Here is a 17,876-nt window from a genome sequence, read left to right on the forward strand (position 1 = left end):
TTTTTGTCTTTTCTGTTAACACAAGCTCAATTGATGGTATTTGCTGGTGTATATGTCCAAGCGTTTTCTCTTTGAACACCTAAATTCTTTGAAGTATCCTGAAAGTATCTTCAAAAGCATCCAACTTTTTTTAACATCTTGGTATGTCTGACAGCCAAATTTCTCTACAAATTTTTGCTTACTTTTCTCCCTAATTTTCTTCTTTCCTTCTACAGTTATTTTCAGTGCTCACACAAGAAAATTAATGTTTTATGAATGCTAGACATCCATAAATTTTGCATTCTTGTCAATTTTTTTAAAATATCAATTACATGAATTGCGTTTCAAAGTTTAATTTACATGGAGGTTATAACTAAAGTTCCACATTGAAATGGTCATACAAGGAACACTACCGGACCAAATGTTATCACACTTGGGAACCATGTAAAGGAGGTTATGGGAATTTATTTTCCGCGGGAAAAAAAACAGTTCAAAAACTCACCAAAAGGGAAAAATTGCACTGTATGCAATATTGTTAAAAGAAATAAGACATGAAAACATCGGTTTAAAATGTGTTTAATCGTTTCCGAAATGTCTTATAAATAAAGCATGTTCAATGTAACGTCCAGTATTTTCCAAAAGCAAATTAAATCCTGTTACTGCATCCTCAACAGCAGCTCTTAGCATATCAGGAGGAATGTTACGGACATGTTGGTGTATCACATTTTTCATATCTGCCAAATTGTTTAGATTATCACCATAAACAGTGCTTTTGAGTTAACCTCATAGCTAAAAGTCACAGAGGTTTGTGATCTGGTGGGAAGAGGGGAAGTGTTGGCCTATAAGACGTTCATTCGTGAAATGTTTCCTAAGTAACTGTGCTGTGGGGCCCAGCTTTGCATAAAATTCGTAGTATCTAAAATGCCATGTTACTGCAGTTCATGTATCACGAAACATTTTAACATTGACTCTAAGCGAGCTGCAATCACAGTAGTCCCGCTGTCGACTGCTATTCAGAGAAAAATGGTTCAGTTATGAAACTAGCTGTCATTCCACACCCTGGTGTGGAATGACTGCTATGCAATCGAATGTGGTAGGAGAATGCAATGGAACTAGGTAGATAACATGAGGGATGTCTTTGGCCCAAATCGATTAAACGCGTTTTGAATCAGTATCTTCATGTTTTAAGGCCAAATTCAGGCTTCAAAAATTACGAACTAGCAATCTGTAAGAAAACGATTTCCAGATTGTACCCACTTGTGCGAGTGATTTGCGATATCACATTTTCTAATCCCTAATTTGTGGTTTTCACGGATGAATTTCTCCCTTACACAGATGGCGCACTCGACTTTTATCGAATTTAATGCCCTTAAATGGTAATTTGCTTACTTCAAAGTTTCTTAAGGGTATACAACATATTAAAAGCGTGTAACAAAAGATTAAGTTAGATTTCGACCCATATTTCGTTTAAATATATTGCATGCAGTGCTATTCCCCCCCTGGTGGTGAGGTTTTGAACTTTATTTTTTCGTGGAAAATAAATTCCCATGACCTTTACATGGTTACCAAGTTTGATAACATTTGATCCAGTAGTTTTCCTTCTATCACCATTTCAAAGTGGAACTTTAACTATAATCACCATGCATATTGTTAAATTTTAATTTGAAGCTATGCGTTATATGTATACCATGCATAAGATTTTCTCTTTTATGGAAAAAATAAAGAATCGAAGCAAATATACTTAGGATAATGGACCAAAACTGTAAAAATTTTCCCTCCCTCCGAAAATAAAATATTGAAACTTCGACCTTGAATTTATTGGATTATCCAAAATATTCAATTTGACTTATTTTCTAAGTCCTAGTTCCGACAACAATTCCGAATTACTGAAGCTGAAGTAAAAGGTTTAGCATATATTTACTGTATGTTAATAAAGTAATCAGAGTGTAATAAAAATAGGTTATAGAATTTACGCTGATACACAACTTTTTGTCTGAATGCACATGTAATGGAAGAGAAGGCTTGTAAAGATCTGTTTTTGACATGCCTCTAAAAGTAGATGTCATACTCCTTTTGTCAAAAACTAAAAGTAGATGTCAACTTTTGCCAGATGTCATACTTGAATGTCAAAAAACTTTCATTTGAGAGGCAACTTTAGTTTTGGGGAAAAAAAAAAAAATCACAAGAAGACAAATTTGAAGAACATGCAGGACGATTGAGTACACATACTTATTTTCGGAATACAAGCAGTTCTCCGACTGGTTATTGAAAAATGAAAAGATGCCTTGTCATGCAATACAAAACATTTGGAATACGTTTTCTGACTGAATAACGTAAGATTAAAAGTCATCTGCTTAATTCACAGCCATTTACAAGTCAACTACTCGGGCAATTGTAGAATAGTTTTGATTCTGAGCTTGTAAGAAAAACCTAATCTCACTGGATTTAAACACTTCTTTAATCTACCGAGAACATTCCTTCTTTAGCTCATATTCCAAGAATATTAAGTGAATACAGTTATTTCAAAACAAATTGAATATTCATTTGCACTAGCTTGGTAGCTTGCACGGCTTGGTAGCTTACTAACGAGTTAACAAAACTTAAATTCTGCTTTTTGTGTCTAAGAATACAACAATATTTTAAATATTTACAAATAAAATATTAAATTGGAGCCTCACCAGTTGCCTAGCATTTGAAGATTGTTAAATACTAATTGTTTGTTGCAAAGTCTAACCCAGGCTGCATGGTTGGTTTTCGTAATCTACGAAAACCAACCAGTTTTTTTTTCAAGGTTCTCTTTACAAAGGTTCTCTATGAAAGCATCTTAACCAAATAGCTCCCATGTTCTTTCTATGTTCAAATATCCAACTAACCTAGTTTAAGCGCAATGTAGCTTGCCAATCGGGAGTAACATGAAAGATACGGCGCTAATAATTGAATTGCTGTTATGGTACGCTGTTTCTAAACTTAAATGGTCATTCCTTAATTAAATATAATTGATTTGTAACTTCTACTAGAGCTGAGATGGTAAAAATTGAAGTGCAAATAAATAATATCGTGTGTAGTCTTGATTAATATAAAATTAGAAATATTTGCATTCAGACAGAAAGTTTTTTGAAATATTTGCAATTACTTTATAAGAAGGATTTATTAATAACCGTAATAATTACTTATTATATTACTGATGATTAGAATTCAGTTCTTGACAATTACATTCTAAAATAGAATTCTAAGGATATAATGAAAATATGCTACGCATAAAAATACATTTTAGGATAAAAAATGAATTGATTTTTTTTTATGTTTAAAAATTTCCTAAATACATTTAACCTTTTACATGCCAATGTTCCATAAATGGAACATTGAATTTAAAATTTTATAAAAAACACAATTTTATTAATATTGCTTTGTATAAATTATTACATGGAGAGTAAATATGGATTGATGTTTTAGTAGCAATATAATTCTTCTGAAAGAAAAATTAATCTTGATAAAAAATTCATTATTTCACCTTTTTTCCTTCTTTTCTAAGAGCAAAATTTAGAAATTCAGATAAAATAAAAAATTCAACAAATGCTTTTAAAACTCAAAAATTTTTGAATTTTTGAAGCAATAGATATTGAATGTATTTTTCTTGACTTAATCCCATTTTAAAATCATAGCATAATAATGTTCTCATATCAAATCTATTTTTTTCTACACTAAACTACTAGCTATTAGCAAAAAAAAAATTTTTCTGCCAGGCTAAAATAGTTTATATTTTCAAATCCAGCCATTATTTTTCTTTTTTCTGCCACGTATCATCTGCAAGTATTTCAAAATTTTCATTGTGGCATCCGTATGATTGTTGACTTCATAGGACTTGTAGCCCCTCTAGCAGTAAATTAAGTCAGTAATACACTCTTGAGAACAAAATCAGTCAAAATTTCCAATTATAAATTTTATATTCTCTATTTAGTTTAAAAACATGTTGTTTGTATATGACTTATACACAAATTATAATAACTGATAAGCAAAAAACAAGAAGCATGTGGATATGTAAATTACTAAAGGAAACAATGAGAAATATAATTACAAAAATAGCAATTAACCTAACTTTCATTTAATTAGAACTATACTTTCTACATTAATAAATTAATGCTGTATAAAATTGAAGACATATATAAAGTTACATTACTAAAGCAGTGTTTGAAAGGTATACAAAACATATCTTTAACAACTTTCCTAGCAATCTAACTACACTGGAAATAGTTTGCTTTGTCAGATGACTTTCTGGATTGAGGAATACAGCTTTGCGGATGAAGCACTGTAATAATAATTATTATGCAGTAAATTGTCATCTAAAATATAATACCCTTTATTTAAGTTTTCTGTTTTACTACCCTAACTTGGTAACAACACTTAACCATTTCATTTTGCATATTTTATATGCATGTCTGTATTTTCTTCCATAAAGCCTTCAGCAAAATAATTTACACCTACCTTTATCTGCAATTTTTATGACACATTTATTGTTTGATATAAACAGAATAATTCTAAATACATTATAATCAGCTTATTAATTAAAATTAGCTTTTATTTTTTTTAATGTTTCTCATCTTTTGCTTCAAAAATTCTTCAGCAGTAAATAAAATATTCACATATTTAACAAATTAGTATATTTCATTTTTAACTTTATGCTGTGTTGTGTTTTCACACTAAACAATAAATAGATATTTGTCAAATAATGAAAGAAAGATGCTGGTTACTATTTTCTCAAATTTAAACTAAATTTTAACCAGTGGTATAACTCCACACATGAAATGAGAAAAACATTTGTTTCTTTCAGTTGATAAAAATAAATAGCATTAACAAAACTGAGTAAATTAAATATACAACTTGACTGAAAAATATACTAATAACAATATGCAATAAATTAATACCTGTTTAAGATTAGAAGAATAAAACATCAAACCACACAACATTTCAGGAAGAGCTAGAGGTAATATTGTCATCCTATGACTATATAAAGATAAAATTTTCACTGCTTTATCTTGCAAACTATGATCAACAAAAATATTTGACAGACGTAATAAGTTGCATACAGCAACAGAATTAGGATTAGGCTCAGCACCATCTTGATCTAAAAAATATAATAAAAGTAAATTAGTTTACTATAATATAAGAAAGCAGTTATTCTCTCCAAAAGTACTATAGTGCAAGCGATAAACTTACATATTTTAAATTGTATTAAACATAATGTAATTGTAGTTATTAAATTAGCAAAATTATTCTGCAATAGAAATTTCATTTTATAAGAAATTATTGATAATTGTGCTAGAAAGTAATTTGAAAATTACAGCCTATGCTTTACTAATTATTTACCTAAAAGTGAAACCCCTTCTTGATCAGATTTTTTCCCCCGAATTTCTGACCCCCAAAAGCATTCATTTTAATTGCTGAAAATTTATATATGTTCTACCCTAAATTTAAAAAATGCAATATATTTTTGACAGTAAGCAGTTTTTAATGGACCTATGGGTGGTCAAATAAGTGATATCCCATCCACTAATCACTAGTTTTCTCTGCAATGCACTCAAGTTTTAAATTTAAAAAAAATACAATGTGACACTATATTTATTAACGCTATCATTTTGATGTATTTAATATAAATATCTACATAAAAATTATTATTAAAATTATGTAAAAAATCCTTTAGAAAATGGTTTTTTAACTTTACCTTTTAAACAGCTTTACAGCCTGCTTTGGATATCAGAGCATAAAAACCACATTTATCACAAAACCAAAATCATTTATTTAATAAAAAAAATCAAAATTTTCTTTGCTTACTTTATCAAAAAAACATTCGCTATGAATATCAAAAATACCTTGAATGGTCTTTTAGTTGAAATTCTAACAGATATCACACGAGTATTCAATAACAGATACTAAAGGTGGGAAATCTCACTCAAAAAATTGTGAAGGAACTAGGTCTAGTCATGCTATCTCTTGGCAATATTTCAGAAATACAAAAATAATTGCAGAATTTAAAGTGACGTATGAGTGAGTAGTGAAGAATTCAGTTTCAACGATGGAATTTTTCACTTTGTTGCATGGCATGCAATGCCAACGGGCACAAAAACACTCCGCATGCAGATTATTCTACTTTTTAAATGCAATTACTTATTTATTGCATTTTTTAATAGTTGTAAATTTTATTCTAATTTTTGTATCCTGATGTTATATAATTTTATCACCAATATTGTTTTTTTCCCACTCAGCAAAGATCAGGCAAGGTCCTATGATGAGTTCATTTATTTTTCAGTGAGAGAGAAATTTTGCTTCATTTCTTTTTGAGGGTAAATGGCTTTTATTTATAAAGCTGCCCTCGAGCCTGGTATATGCTAATTTTTAGAAGGATAGTGTTTTTTTTTTTTTTTTATACTTACAGTATATGTTGGTCATATAACTAATTTTTATAACAAAAAATTTATTTTAATATTTTTTTAGATGGCTCTGAATGAACTTATTACATAGTTGTTAAATGATAATATAATGTGCTCTGTCTTCCTTCTAACACTTATTCTTACAGTCTGATAGCACTTTTCAATTTCACATTTATATAGTTTTTTTTTTTTTTTTTTTTTTTTTTTTAAGACATAGAGTTTCAGTGTATAGGAATTAGAACATTACTATAATCTGTAACTTTAAAAGAAGAATTTCAGGATCATCTTCCATTGCTTGATTTGTCTTATAACCATGGAAATAACAGCCGTGGAAAAAAGGTCAAGTTGCTAATTCCCTTCCCCCACAAACTTCCTTTCCATTTAGCGTGTTTCACTCCACGAAAAAAGCACATGAGTGAAGACTCACTTGAACTACTTTTTGAGATCAAATGAAGAAAATATATTATGATAGGTGATGATGATACAAGTTATGCTCCCAAATGGGGAGAGGTTGGAACCTGTGGAGCAACTGCCCTTGAAAATGAAAGTGATTAAGGTGTACCCTCCGACGTTACTTTACCCCACACCCGCTAACTGGAACTGCACTCGATCCAAAGGAAGAGAAACTTCTCTCCTTGTATGATTCATTCTTATGCGTTCTGCCATGGAGAGCTGGTAACACTTGTACCACTGCTAGATATCTTTTTCCTCTCATACCTAATAAATATGTTTTTTGTGTACTACTAATAATGGTTGTGCTTCTTATATATAATAAGATGGATTACCCATTAATAAGGTAAGAACTTTTACTCTGTTTTATTTATTCGCTCATCTCGAATAAGCTGCATTCCAATAGTAAACAAATGAACAACACAAACCTTCATTTGATTAGGAGACTGATTGCATGTTTACTTCAAACCAAGAGCATAAAACATAGTGAGATAAGCTATTACGAATAAAAATAAAAACAGAAAATATACTCTGCCATAAATTATCACTGGATAATCCAAAGGAGAAAAGCCAAGCCTGTTTTCAAAAAGTGAAACAAAACTAACATAGTACAGCGCATTCAAAAAACAAAAGCAGAAATGGCTACTAGCTGTGAAAATATTCGATTATGAAACTATACAATAACAACTATTAACTATGGAAATACAAACCTGAAATGATTCTCAAAAAAAGAAAATCTATGGGATTTAATCGCAAATGATACACCAAAAGAAATCAACGCTGAGTGGATAAAACGAGATGAACAAGCACAAGCTACCATAAGTTTACTTGTAGAAGATAACCAAATCATACACATAAGAAAACAACTAAAGAGACATAAAACAACAACTAAAGAGATATGAAAATTCATGAAAGAAAAAAATCTTTCCAGTAAACATTTCCTTCTCAGAAAGCTATTTACGTTAAAATCGGAAAATGAATACAAGCTCAAAGAACACATCAACAAAATGCTCGAAATTGTAGAAAAACAGCAAGAAATTGGTGAAAATATAAAAGACAGTTACATTACAGCACTCTTACTAAGCGGCTTAACAAAAAGCTACAAAAGTCTTATTGCAGCTTTAGAAGCATGCCCAGAAGAAGAAAACATTGGAATATGAAAAAACGAAACTCACTGACAAATGCTTAAGAAGAAAAGAAGGCATGCGAACAGAAGGAACAACCACCTTCAAAACAAATTTTAAGACAAAATTCAAGCATTTCAATCAAAAAAGATGCAAGTATTGCAAAAAAAATAGGAAGCTTAGAACTCAAACCAGTCAACTGATTCAGGAGCCGCTTGTCATATGACTGATAACATAAGCTTTTTCCCGAAATTAGACAGAAGCACAACTGAGCAAATAGCAATTGCTAACGGTACTTAGATGAAGTCCATAGGCATTGGAAAAGGATACTTATACTGCACAGATGACGACATATCAAAATAAAAGTAAGACTCATAGACATTCTATACATTCTTGACCTAGATGGAGGATTAATATCTGTAGGAAAAATTACAAAGGGTTTCATTTGAATTTGAAGAAGATATTTTCAGAATACAGAAAAAAATTTATATACCATAATTGAATCACAAAGAAAAAAAGCCAAAATTGCAACTGCAAATGGAAATGAAAATAGCATAGATCTTTGGCATAGAAGACTAAAAGAAATTATGAAACAATCAAAATGCTAAAGAATGATGACCTCGCAACCGGAATACAGATCAACCAAGAACCTAAAAAGGAAAAAGAATGTGAACACTGTATCAGAAGCAAAATGTCTGAATTTCTGTATCCCAAGCTAAACAACTATAGAGCAAAATCAGTTGAGACACAATGAGAATCATTAGCTACAAAAGATGATGCTATCTCCAAGTTAACCCTCAAGCTGCTCATCCCGTGATTTCCACGGGCAACTCAAATGTAGCGAAATCTGCTCCTCCCGCAAGCATATGTTTTTCTTCCTTTATTGAGGAGTGCGGCCCGTTTCTCCCCCCCCCCCCCGTTTAACCATTAAAATAAATTATATACAGTATTAGACGTTTAATTTACATTTTGGCCAAAAGATATCGTTAGTTGTCCGTTAAATTGCAGCATTTTTGAAGGCACATGATATTACCACTCAGAAATGGCTTCTAGAAAACGTTCAGCGATTATCTTGATTACTTAATTAAATTATTGAATTATTAATTAGATTTATTGATTAGATTAATAATTACATTGATCATTAATTAGATTTATTGAATATGGTGCCTTGAACCCTGTTTTGAACTCTATCATACTAAACTGCATTTCTAAGGTAGTTTTTCCTCAGTGCTTTATATTTTCTTAAATTTTATACATTTTGCTTTTTTATATTATGCAATAAATATAAATTAACTGTAATTCGACTGAATATGTATAGATTTAAAATATGCAAAGAAAAAAAAAAATTACGCAATTTTTGAAGCGATCTCGGTCTACAAATTGAGCAGTCAGGGGGTTAAAGAAATTTGTAACCATGGCAAAGAACAAATTTGGAAAGAAAGCCAAAAATTTTAAGAAGAGATAATGGAGGAGAATACACAAACAAAGAGATTGAAGAGTATTTAAAGGAAGAGGGAATTGAACATCAAACCTCCTCAACATATCCAACACAAGAGAATGGTAGAGATGAAAGAAAAAAAATTATATTTAATGGAAATGGTGAGATGCCTACTACTCAATTCAGGACTCAAAAGAGAATTTTGGGGTGAAGCCGTAATGACAGCCACCTATCTATAAAATAGGCTACCATTAAGGTCAATAGGAAAAACACTGTATGAGCTCTGGAATAATAACAATAAAAATGAACTTGAACCATATCAGAGTTTTCGGCAGCACAGCTTATTGCCTAGTTCCAAAGCAGAAAAGTAAACTAGATGTAAGAGCAGAAAATGGGAATTTTTGTTGGATACAGCGACCATATTAAAGGTTACAGAATTTACATGCCACACACAAACAGCGTTGTGATCAGAAGTGTAATATTCAATAAAACAAAAAGGAAGAAATGCCTCATCAATTAAATGATCAGGATGAGGAAAAATAATGGCCTCTTAAAGAAAACAAATTGCAAATTGAGAGAATCATGTCCAGATGCTACAATAGAGGAAGGAAATGAAACAGAAGAAACTCCCCTATTACTGACAAGATCACAGTAAACAATTAAGGGAGTCCCACCAAACAGATGCTCATACAAGGTTAAGAACAAAGAAATCAAAATTTCTGAAGACTGGAAAGAACTGCAAACTTTTTCAACCAAAGAAAAGGATTGTGGTTAAAATCCACAAAAGAAGAAATGGAATCACTAAAGAGAAACAAAACATGATACCAAAAGGAAAGAAAGCAACTGGAAATAAATGGACATTCAAAACAAAATCTGATGCTTCAGGAAATGATATCAGACATAAAGTTTTACTAGCTAAAGGATACTGCCGAAAATTCGGCCATGACTACAGTGAAACATTTGCACCAGTCATAAAAAAATATCACAATAAGGACTATCTTGCCAATAGCAGCTGAAAAGAATATGCACATGAACCACTTTGATGTAAAAACAGCTTTTCTGTATGGAGATCAGAAAGAAGAAATATATATGAAGTAACCAGAAGGTTACATCTCTGTTTCAGAAGCAAACAAAGTCTGTATCAGCTAGAAACTTAAAATAGGTGAAATCCTGTGAAAACAAGGATATGTTACAGGAAAGGCTGATCCATGTTCCTTTACATTACACAAGAAAAATGCAAGAACTTATATAATCACTCTTAAACAAACAAACAAAAAAAAAAAAAAAAAAAAAAAAAAGATCCACCAAGAAGGTGTAAATCAAATTGGACATAAATTGATATGCATACAGGTTTCGACGGAATTTACAAAATTTTATATTTTTGCTGCCAATGAATGAACGGTTGTCGCTACAGCACATCTGATCTGCACAACTGGCAAGATATTTAAGAGAAATTATGATTCCAGGTCGTATATTCTTCACGAATTCCATTCCATGTACTCTGGTAGACAGTAACTATGTCTCGCATACAGGTGTGCGAATGATATGCGTAAATGATTGATAATTCTAAAAATATTGCATACAGATTTACTAAAGGCATAAAAACCTAAACCAGAAGATAAGAACAATATAATTCAATCATTTTTAAAGTAAAATATGTACAATTTACAAACATATAAGAGTAAAGAACCTGAGATCACTGAGCCGGGTAACAGAGTGGATATATATATAAATATATTTATATACGTTTGGTGCGGCCGATTGCAACCAAAATACGAGGTGCACATCTACATGTTATAGTAGTCCTATATACAAAATTTCAACGTTACGCGTTTTTGAGTTATGCGAGACACGTACGTACGCCACGAAAAATTTTCTTCAGAATTAATTTTAAAGCAGTTTTATAATTTTTTGGAGGAAAAGAGTCTTTTATTCTGTCCTTACGTACAGATATTATGCAAAAACATCGTTAAATTGCACTCAAAAGCGGTCAAAATGGATATTTTTGTTTTTACTTCTTACAAGGAAGTAAAAATCGTCGAAAAATTCTCAGATCTCGGAATTAATTTTCTATAGAAGCTGGTCTTAAAATCGCCAAAATGTTGATAAGTCACCAAATTTAGAACCATTTAATAAAAGAATTCACATCCCCAAAAGCAAAAAGTTGGTTAAGGGCTCTTTATTGGGGGGGGGAACCGAATTTTGCTATGCGTATGTTTCACTTCTTGCTTAGAACCTCGAGTATCACTCTTATATTAGAAATAGAAACAAATTATAACCCATGAGCCCCTTCAAAAGATACGTCAGTGAATCGCCAAAAATATTCCTCCAAAATGCTAATTCACACTCAAAATGGCAGTCGGTAAAACAGACAGAAATTTCAGATGATTAAACTTAAGGACCGTCTGCTGATTTTGGCCAAAACTAGGGACTTTTAAAGACCAAAAATTGATTCCAAAAAATCTAAGTACTTTTAAGGACTCTTAAGGACCGTATGAACCCTGTCTTTCCTATTGAGCACGTTTGGAGCATTATGGGCAGGGCCCTTCAACCAGCTCGGGATGTTGATGATCTAGCATGCCAGTTGGACAGAATTTGCCATGATATCTCTCAGGAGGACATCTGCAACCTCTATCAATCGATGCCAAGCCGAATAACTGCTTGCAATAAGGGCCAGAGGTGGACAAACGCGTTACTGACTTTTTCACTTTGTGAAGCTCTATCACTTCAATCAATCACCCAATTTTTCTCAAACTGTAATCATTTGTTTTTCTGTACATTAACATTACTTCTACCGATTTTCATCTCATTTGAATAACTCCTTCTTGATGCATCTTTTTTTTTTTTTTTTTTTTTGTCTAAGAGTGTGTATGTTGATATTAGTCGTGAGCAACAAGTATGAATCAATTGAAGAAGTTAAATGAATTCTCAAAGAATATTTAGACATTTGAAATCTTGAAGAAGTATCTACATATCTGGGAATCTAAATTGCAAGAGAAAGAGACAGAAGCTTTAAACTTCACCAAGCTAACAAGATTAGCAGTATAATCGAAAAGTCAATGGAGAGTCAGCAAAGAAACTAAGCTATACACTCAAGACTATGAATTTTATGAAGAACCAAAACAAACAGGATGATATTTTTCCCAATAATCAGAAATACAGAGAAGCACTTTTATATCTAGAAACAATATCAGATACAAATTCTGTTGGAATCCACAGCAGAAAAGTAGAAAACCCATCAACATCAGACTGAGACAGTATAATTAAAATCATGACATCTGAGAGCTACAATTAATTAAAAATTATGTCTAAAATCTAATGTTGCACCAGCTTACAGCGATTATGATTGGGCAGGAGTTACTCCTGTCAGAAAATCCACATCTGGATATATACTTTAAACAGAAAACAATACAGTTATCAGGGTTCATAGCCACATTTTAGTTAAAAAAATAAGCACCTATAAGCACTTTTCAAGCACATTTTAAGGAAAAAATAAGTACCTGTCCAATTACATTATACACAACTGCATAACCTTAAAAGAAAAATTAGACTTGTAATTTAAAATATGAGCAATGCAATATTTATTAAGAGAATGAGCATTACCTCAACAATGGAAAACAATTAACTTTTTTTTTTTAAATTTTAAATGACACTTCAATTTACAGAATTAGTTTACAATGAGAGAAAAAAAAACTATGCAGAACTAAACTATATTACAAAACTTAATGATGATATTTCAGTTGAAAATATAGAAAATAAATAATAATAAGCCATATTAATTGTATTCGTTTGGCACCTAATAATAAATACAATTTATTTTTCCACTCATATTAATATTTAAATAATTTAACTTAATCAAAATTCTGAACATTTTCTAAATTTTCATTGCATAACAGTTTTCCCTTAACATATATCCCAAACAAAGTAATTTAAGTAAAAAAGAGGCACATTTCTGAAATCAGAAGACGGGAAATTACTTCATTCAGTCATCCTTTAACAGTAAAAGCTTAACTAACCCGCATACTCGGAAATTCCCGAATATTCCGGATAGTAACTGGAAAAAGAGGAGTGGGGGAGATTGTAGCCGTTCTTTAGATTTAAATTTAGGCTAAATAAATGATTTTGACATTTCGATATGTGCATCATATAAAAACCAATGGAACTGAGAAATATTCTGCTTAGAAAGCACAGTAAAACTCTTTTAAGTGTTCATAAACGAATCTCAGACTGAACATCAAAATTAATTATCAATGCAAAATACCGCAAACGTTATTGCGCAATACGCATAATTCTTCCATATGTGATATTACGCAATCAGAATCAACACCTGCCGGTATTCCGAGAAAAAAGAACTAAATAAAGGAAAAGAAAGAGACTTACTAATCTGGGGTGTTTCTGATTCTAATTTTCAACAGACTGTATTAAATTTCCGGAATAGAATCAATCTTCGCTTGGGTTGGGTAAAAACTTTTAGTCCTATTCAATCCAGATTGGACAGTGACAAAAAAAAGTCCGCTGCTTCAATATTAGAGATTTTGCGGAGAAACTCCCAACCTCCGTACTGTATAATGTATTGGCAAAGAAAATGAAATTATTTTGACTATTCAATTACTTTCCTTTTATTTAAGCCATTCCGAATATTATTCCTTAGAAAGCTAATCTGTGTAAAAACACACCCATTTTTGGAAGTTTATCTATACTTCAGCAGTTACTGCAACTATATTATTATAAACACTCATACATATGCTAATAATATAAGTATAACGATCATAATAAACACGAATATGAACTGACTATGCGGAGCGAGAATGCAAATTATTAAAATCTTGATAGAAATTCAAACGTGTGTAGTATTTGGTTGGGATGAAAAGAATACCAAACGTACCGGAATTTTCTGCGTTTTCAAATTTTGGGGCCAATAGAACGACGTACACCTGTCTGTACTCTCGCGTGCACCATAGGTTGTTAATGCAGAGGAAGGGGGGAAAAGCAATTTTCGGGAGTATGATTCACCATCTGACATTGCATATAAGGAAGAAAAGTTATTTATTTAGTTTTGGCTTTGGTACGGGGAAAAAATGTGCATTCATTAAAAACAAAGGATTAAAAAAAAAGCACTAAAAGCAAGAAATAAACACTAAAAACAAAAAATAAGGATTTTAAAGAAAAAGTAAGCACCTATAAGGGCCCTTATATTTTATTTTCAAATATAAGGACTTATAAGCACTTGTAAGGACCGCTACGAACCCTGAGTATAATGGACGAGCAAGAAACAAAACTGTGTCGCCTTACATTTGACCGAAGCCAAATATATCACTCTAGCTTTAACTTTGTAAGATCTACAGAGAATGAGAAAATTGATGGAAAATTTAGGATTCACTCAACACGAAGCTAACATCATATTCAAAGACAATATATCCTTCATAAATCTTTCCAGAAAAGAAAAAGGGAGTAGTTATACCACACAAATCAAAGTAAAATATCATTACGTATGCGATCTACAAAACCAAGGAATTGTCAAATTAAAACACCGTAACAGCAAAATGATGTATGCAGACAGGTTCATGAAACCCTTTCCCAGCCAACAGTTAGAATTTTTGTTAAAAGGAATTTGTCTTACTCCAGATGGAACAGCTCATTCAGTAGGAGATTGTGGAGCAACCGCTATTGAAACTGAAAGTGATTAAGCTGTACCATCCAATGTTACTTTTCCTTCACCCCTGCTAACTGAAATTGAACTCAATCCAAAAAAAGATAAACTTCTCTCCTTGTATGATTCATTGTTATGTGTTCTGCCATGGAGAGCTGATAATGCTTGTACCACTGCTAGATATATTTTTTTTCTTCTCATAACCTAATACATTTTTTTTTTTTTTTTTTGCGTGTGTGTGCTAATAATAATGCTTCTTATATATAGCAAGATGGATTACCCTTGACATTAATAAGGTAAGAACCATTACCATTAATAAGATAAGAACTTTCATTCTGTTTTATTCATCTGCTCATCTCAAATAAGCTGCATTCCGACACTAAATAAATGAACCATGCGAACCTTCACCAGAAACAGCCTTGAAGTGTCTACTTAAAGTAACGAACTACACCTGTTCTGCTACATTTTGTTTTAGAAAACAGCAGACAGCTTTTATTTCCTCTCCTGGCAAATCTCTAGATCCATCAACAAAACAGTAAGTATAACACATATGTGCTAAAGTAAATGAAACATGACTTAATATATGATTAAAAGATGACAACAAAAGTTACAACAGGTGCAATGAAATACTACATATAAATCTGACTGCAATCAGATCAGAATAGGACAGATAATATATTTATTCAATTGTAAAAAGTTTTAAATGCTTACAACAATGCAGCATAACCTTTTACATCTAAATAAGTGTAATTTACAAGAAACAGTTGGAACAGAAGACAAATATTACTAGCAGGTTATCAGAAACTTAACAATATAACTAACAAATGTTAATACACAAGTAGCACACGATGCTGCAATGACGTTGCAAACTGGTCCGAGAGGCTGCAAAGTGGTCGTGGTAACTTTTACGACGTCTTTACAACATTGCGAAGATGTAAAATATTTTCCATAGCATCTTGACAATTTGCTGACGTTGCCAAAACGTAGAATGAAAAGAGACTAAATCTGCCCTTTCAAGAATCTGAAATCCGCATATGATTTACTTTGTAATGTTCCATTACTTTATTTCATCTAAATATATTAATCTAAGGTAGATTCATCTAACGAAATGTAAATTTAATATAAATACTTTTCATCTATTAAATTTAATTAGTACTAAAAATAGTTGCTAAATAATCGTTTAAAATTTTGTTAAAATAATTAATACTTAAAATATTTTTTTATAAATATAGCAAAATATTTAAAAATGAAACTAATCTATAAAGTAAGTTATTAAGTTATGCATTTTATACACTTTAAAAAATCATATTTCTGAAATGAATGCAAATCACATGTTAGCAATTATTTCACTACTGAAATATGACTTTATTTCTTATTTTTGAAGTAAGGATGAATTCATGGCTGTCCAATATATATGGTGAAAGGAGAAGCAGACCTGTACATTATTTACTGGGTGCTTATATAAACGAACATATCGATATTGACGCTCTTTGGCTAGCTGCCAAATTCGAAAAACTGCGCAATTAATTCAAATTCTAGCAGTTCTTTCAAGTAATTTGGTAAAGATGCCATCTGTTAGGCATTTGAAAAGACTTACTTTATGTTTGAAATTGAATCAAGCAATGACTGATATAAATAATATTGCTTATATTAAAAGTAAATGTCAATCAATGAACGCATTGTTAATCTTCTCATTGTTCTGTATCTACTTCCTTTAACTGCCTTCAGCGACTGAAATTATCGTGAGAATGCTGAATTTGTGCTTATTTTGTGTGTGAATATCTGCTCTACAAGAAATGCCACAATGCTAATCATGAATCTTTACACAGTGTTCGTGAAACAGTGTCTCTGTGGTCTATAATGGTATAATGGTCTTTGGAATATAGTATTCGTGAAATAGTGTCTCTGTGGAAATAGTGTCTGTCTCCAATCTCTGTGGTTCCAGCGATGCAATATTTGGATAAACTTACTAGCTTTGTGCTTTGGTTATAACGTCCTGTTGGCTTTCAGAATAAATTCATATAAAACCAAAAATAACATACAACGGCAAGCCACTTTCTGGTTTTGCTGAAAATGCAATCAATACAGAAGCAACAACAATTTAAGCTATTATTGTATATTCATTATTTTCAAAATACAAAGAAATTATTGGACTGGTACCAGTACTTTATATGACTGCTGAAGATGAATTAGATATATATAAGCAATTGATAATTAATAAGCAATCAATGCTTATATGTATAATATAAGCAATTAATTAATTATTAAAATTAATAATAATGCATATTCTATAGTATATTGTCTTTTGTACAGTAAGCAGAAAAGGTTAATGATTTTAAACAGTGTGTGAAATGTATTTTTGAAAAACTAGTGTTAAGGAAACATTAGTATATCTATGAAATATTCTAATCTATAATTATGTGATATTTAATTATGTGATATTAAAAAACACTAAATATTTTTTATTGATTGCAAATTGCAGTTTTATTAATTTTCGTTTGGTATCTATTCTTCCAAACACTGTGTAATTCGCGTTTTTTTAAATATTGCCGTTATGTATGTTCATTAGATTATTTCAATAAATGAATGTTGGAAATCAGGTTTTATTTTTTATTAAATTTAAGTATATTCTATTGCTGTTATATATGTTTATTAGATTATCTCAATAAATGAATGTTGAAAATTAGGTTTTATTTTTTATTAAATTTAAGTATATTCTATTTTCTTCACTTACTTTTTATGTCCTTGTGATAACAGAGAAATTCATAATAAATAGAAACAAAAGTTTCATTGTGTGCTCTCTAACGAAG

General features: G+C 31.0%; 1 protein-coding gene across 4 annotated transcripts in view; it reads right to left on the reverse strand.

The window, feature by feature from the left end:
- The window catches only part of LOC118198397 (spermatogenesis-associated protein 20), a 99,907-nt gene that overhangs the window by 16,386 nt on the left and 65,645 nt on the right, over positions 1 to 17,876 (reverse strand). For all 4 annotated transcript variants that reach the window (XM_085817037.1, XM_085817039.1, XM_085817038.1 and 1 more), the window contains exon 13: positions 4,902 to 5,101. In XM_085817037.1, the coding sequence (XP_085673163.1) occupies positions 4,902 to 5,101 (200 nt within the window). The remainder of the gene's footprint in view (positions 1 to 4,901; positions 5,102 to 17,876) is intronic.

Source organism: Stegodyphus dumicola, chromosome 5 (genome assembly GCF_044657685.1).
Source record: "Stegodyphus dumicola isolate Sdum_Otavi_A_Nest chromosome 5, ASM4465768v1".
NCBI classification, from domain to species: domain Eukaryota; kingdom Metazoa; phylum Arthropoda; class Arachnida; order Araneae; family Eresidae; genus Stegodyphus; species Stegodyphus dumicola.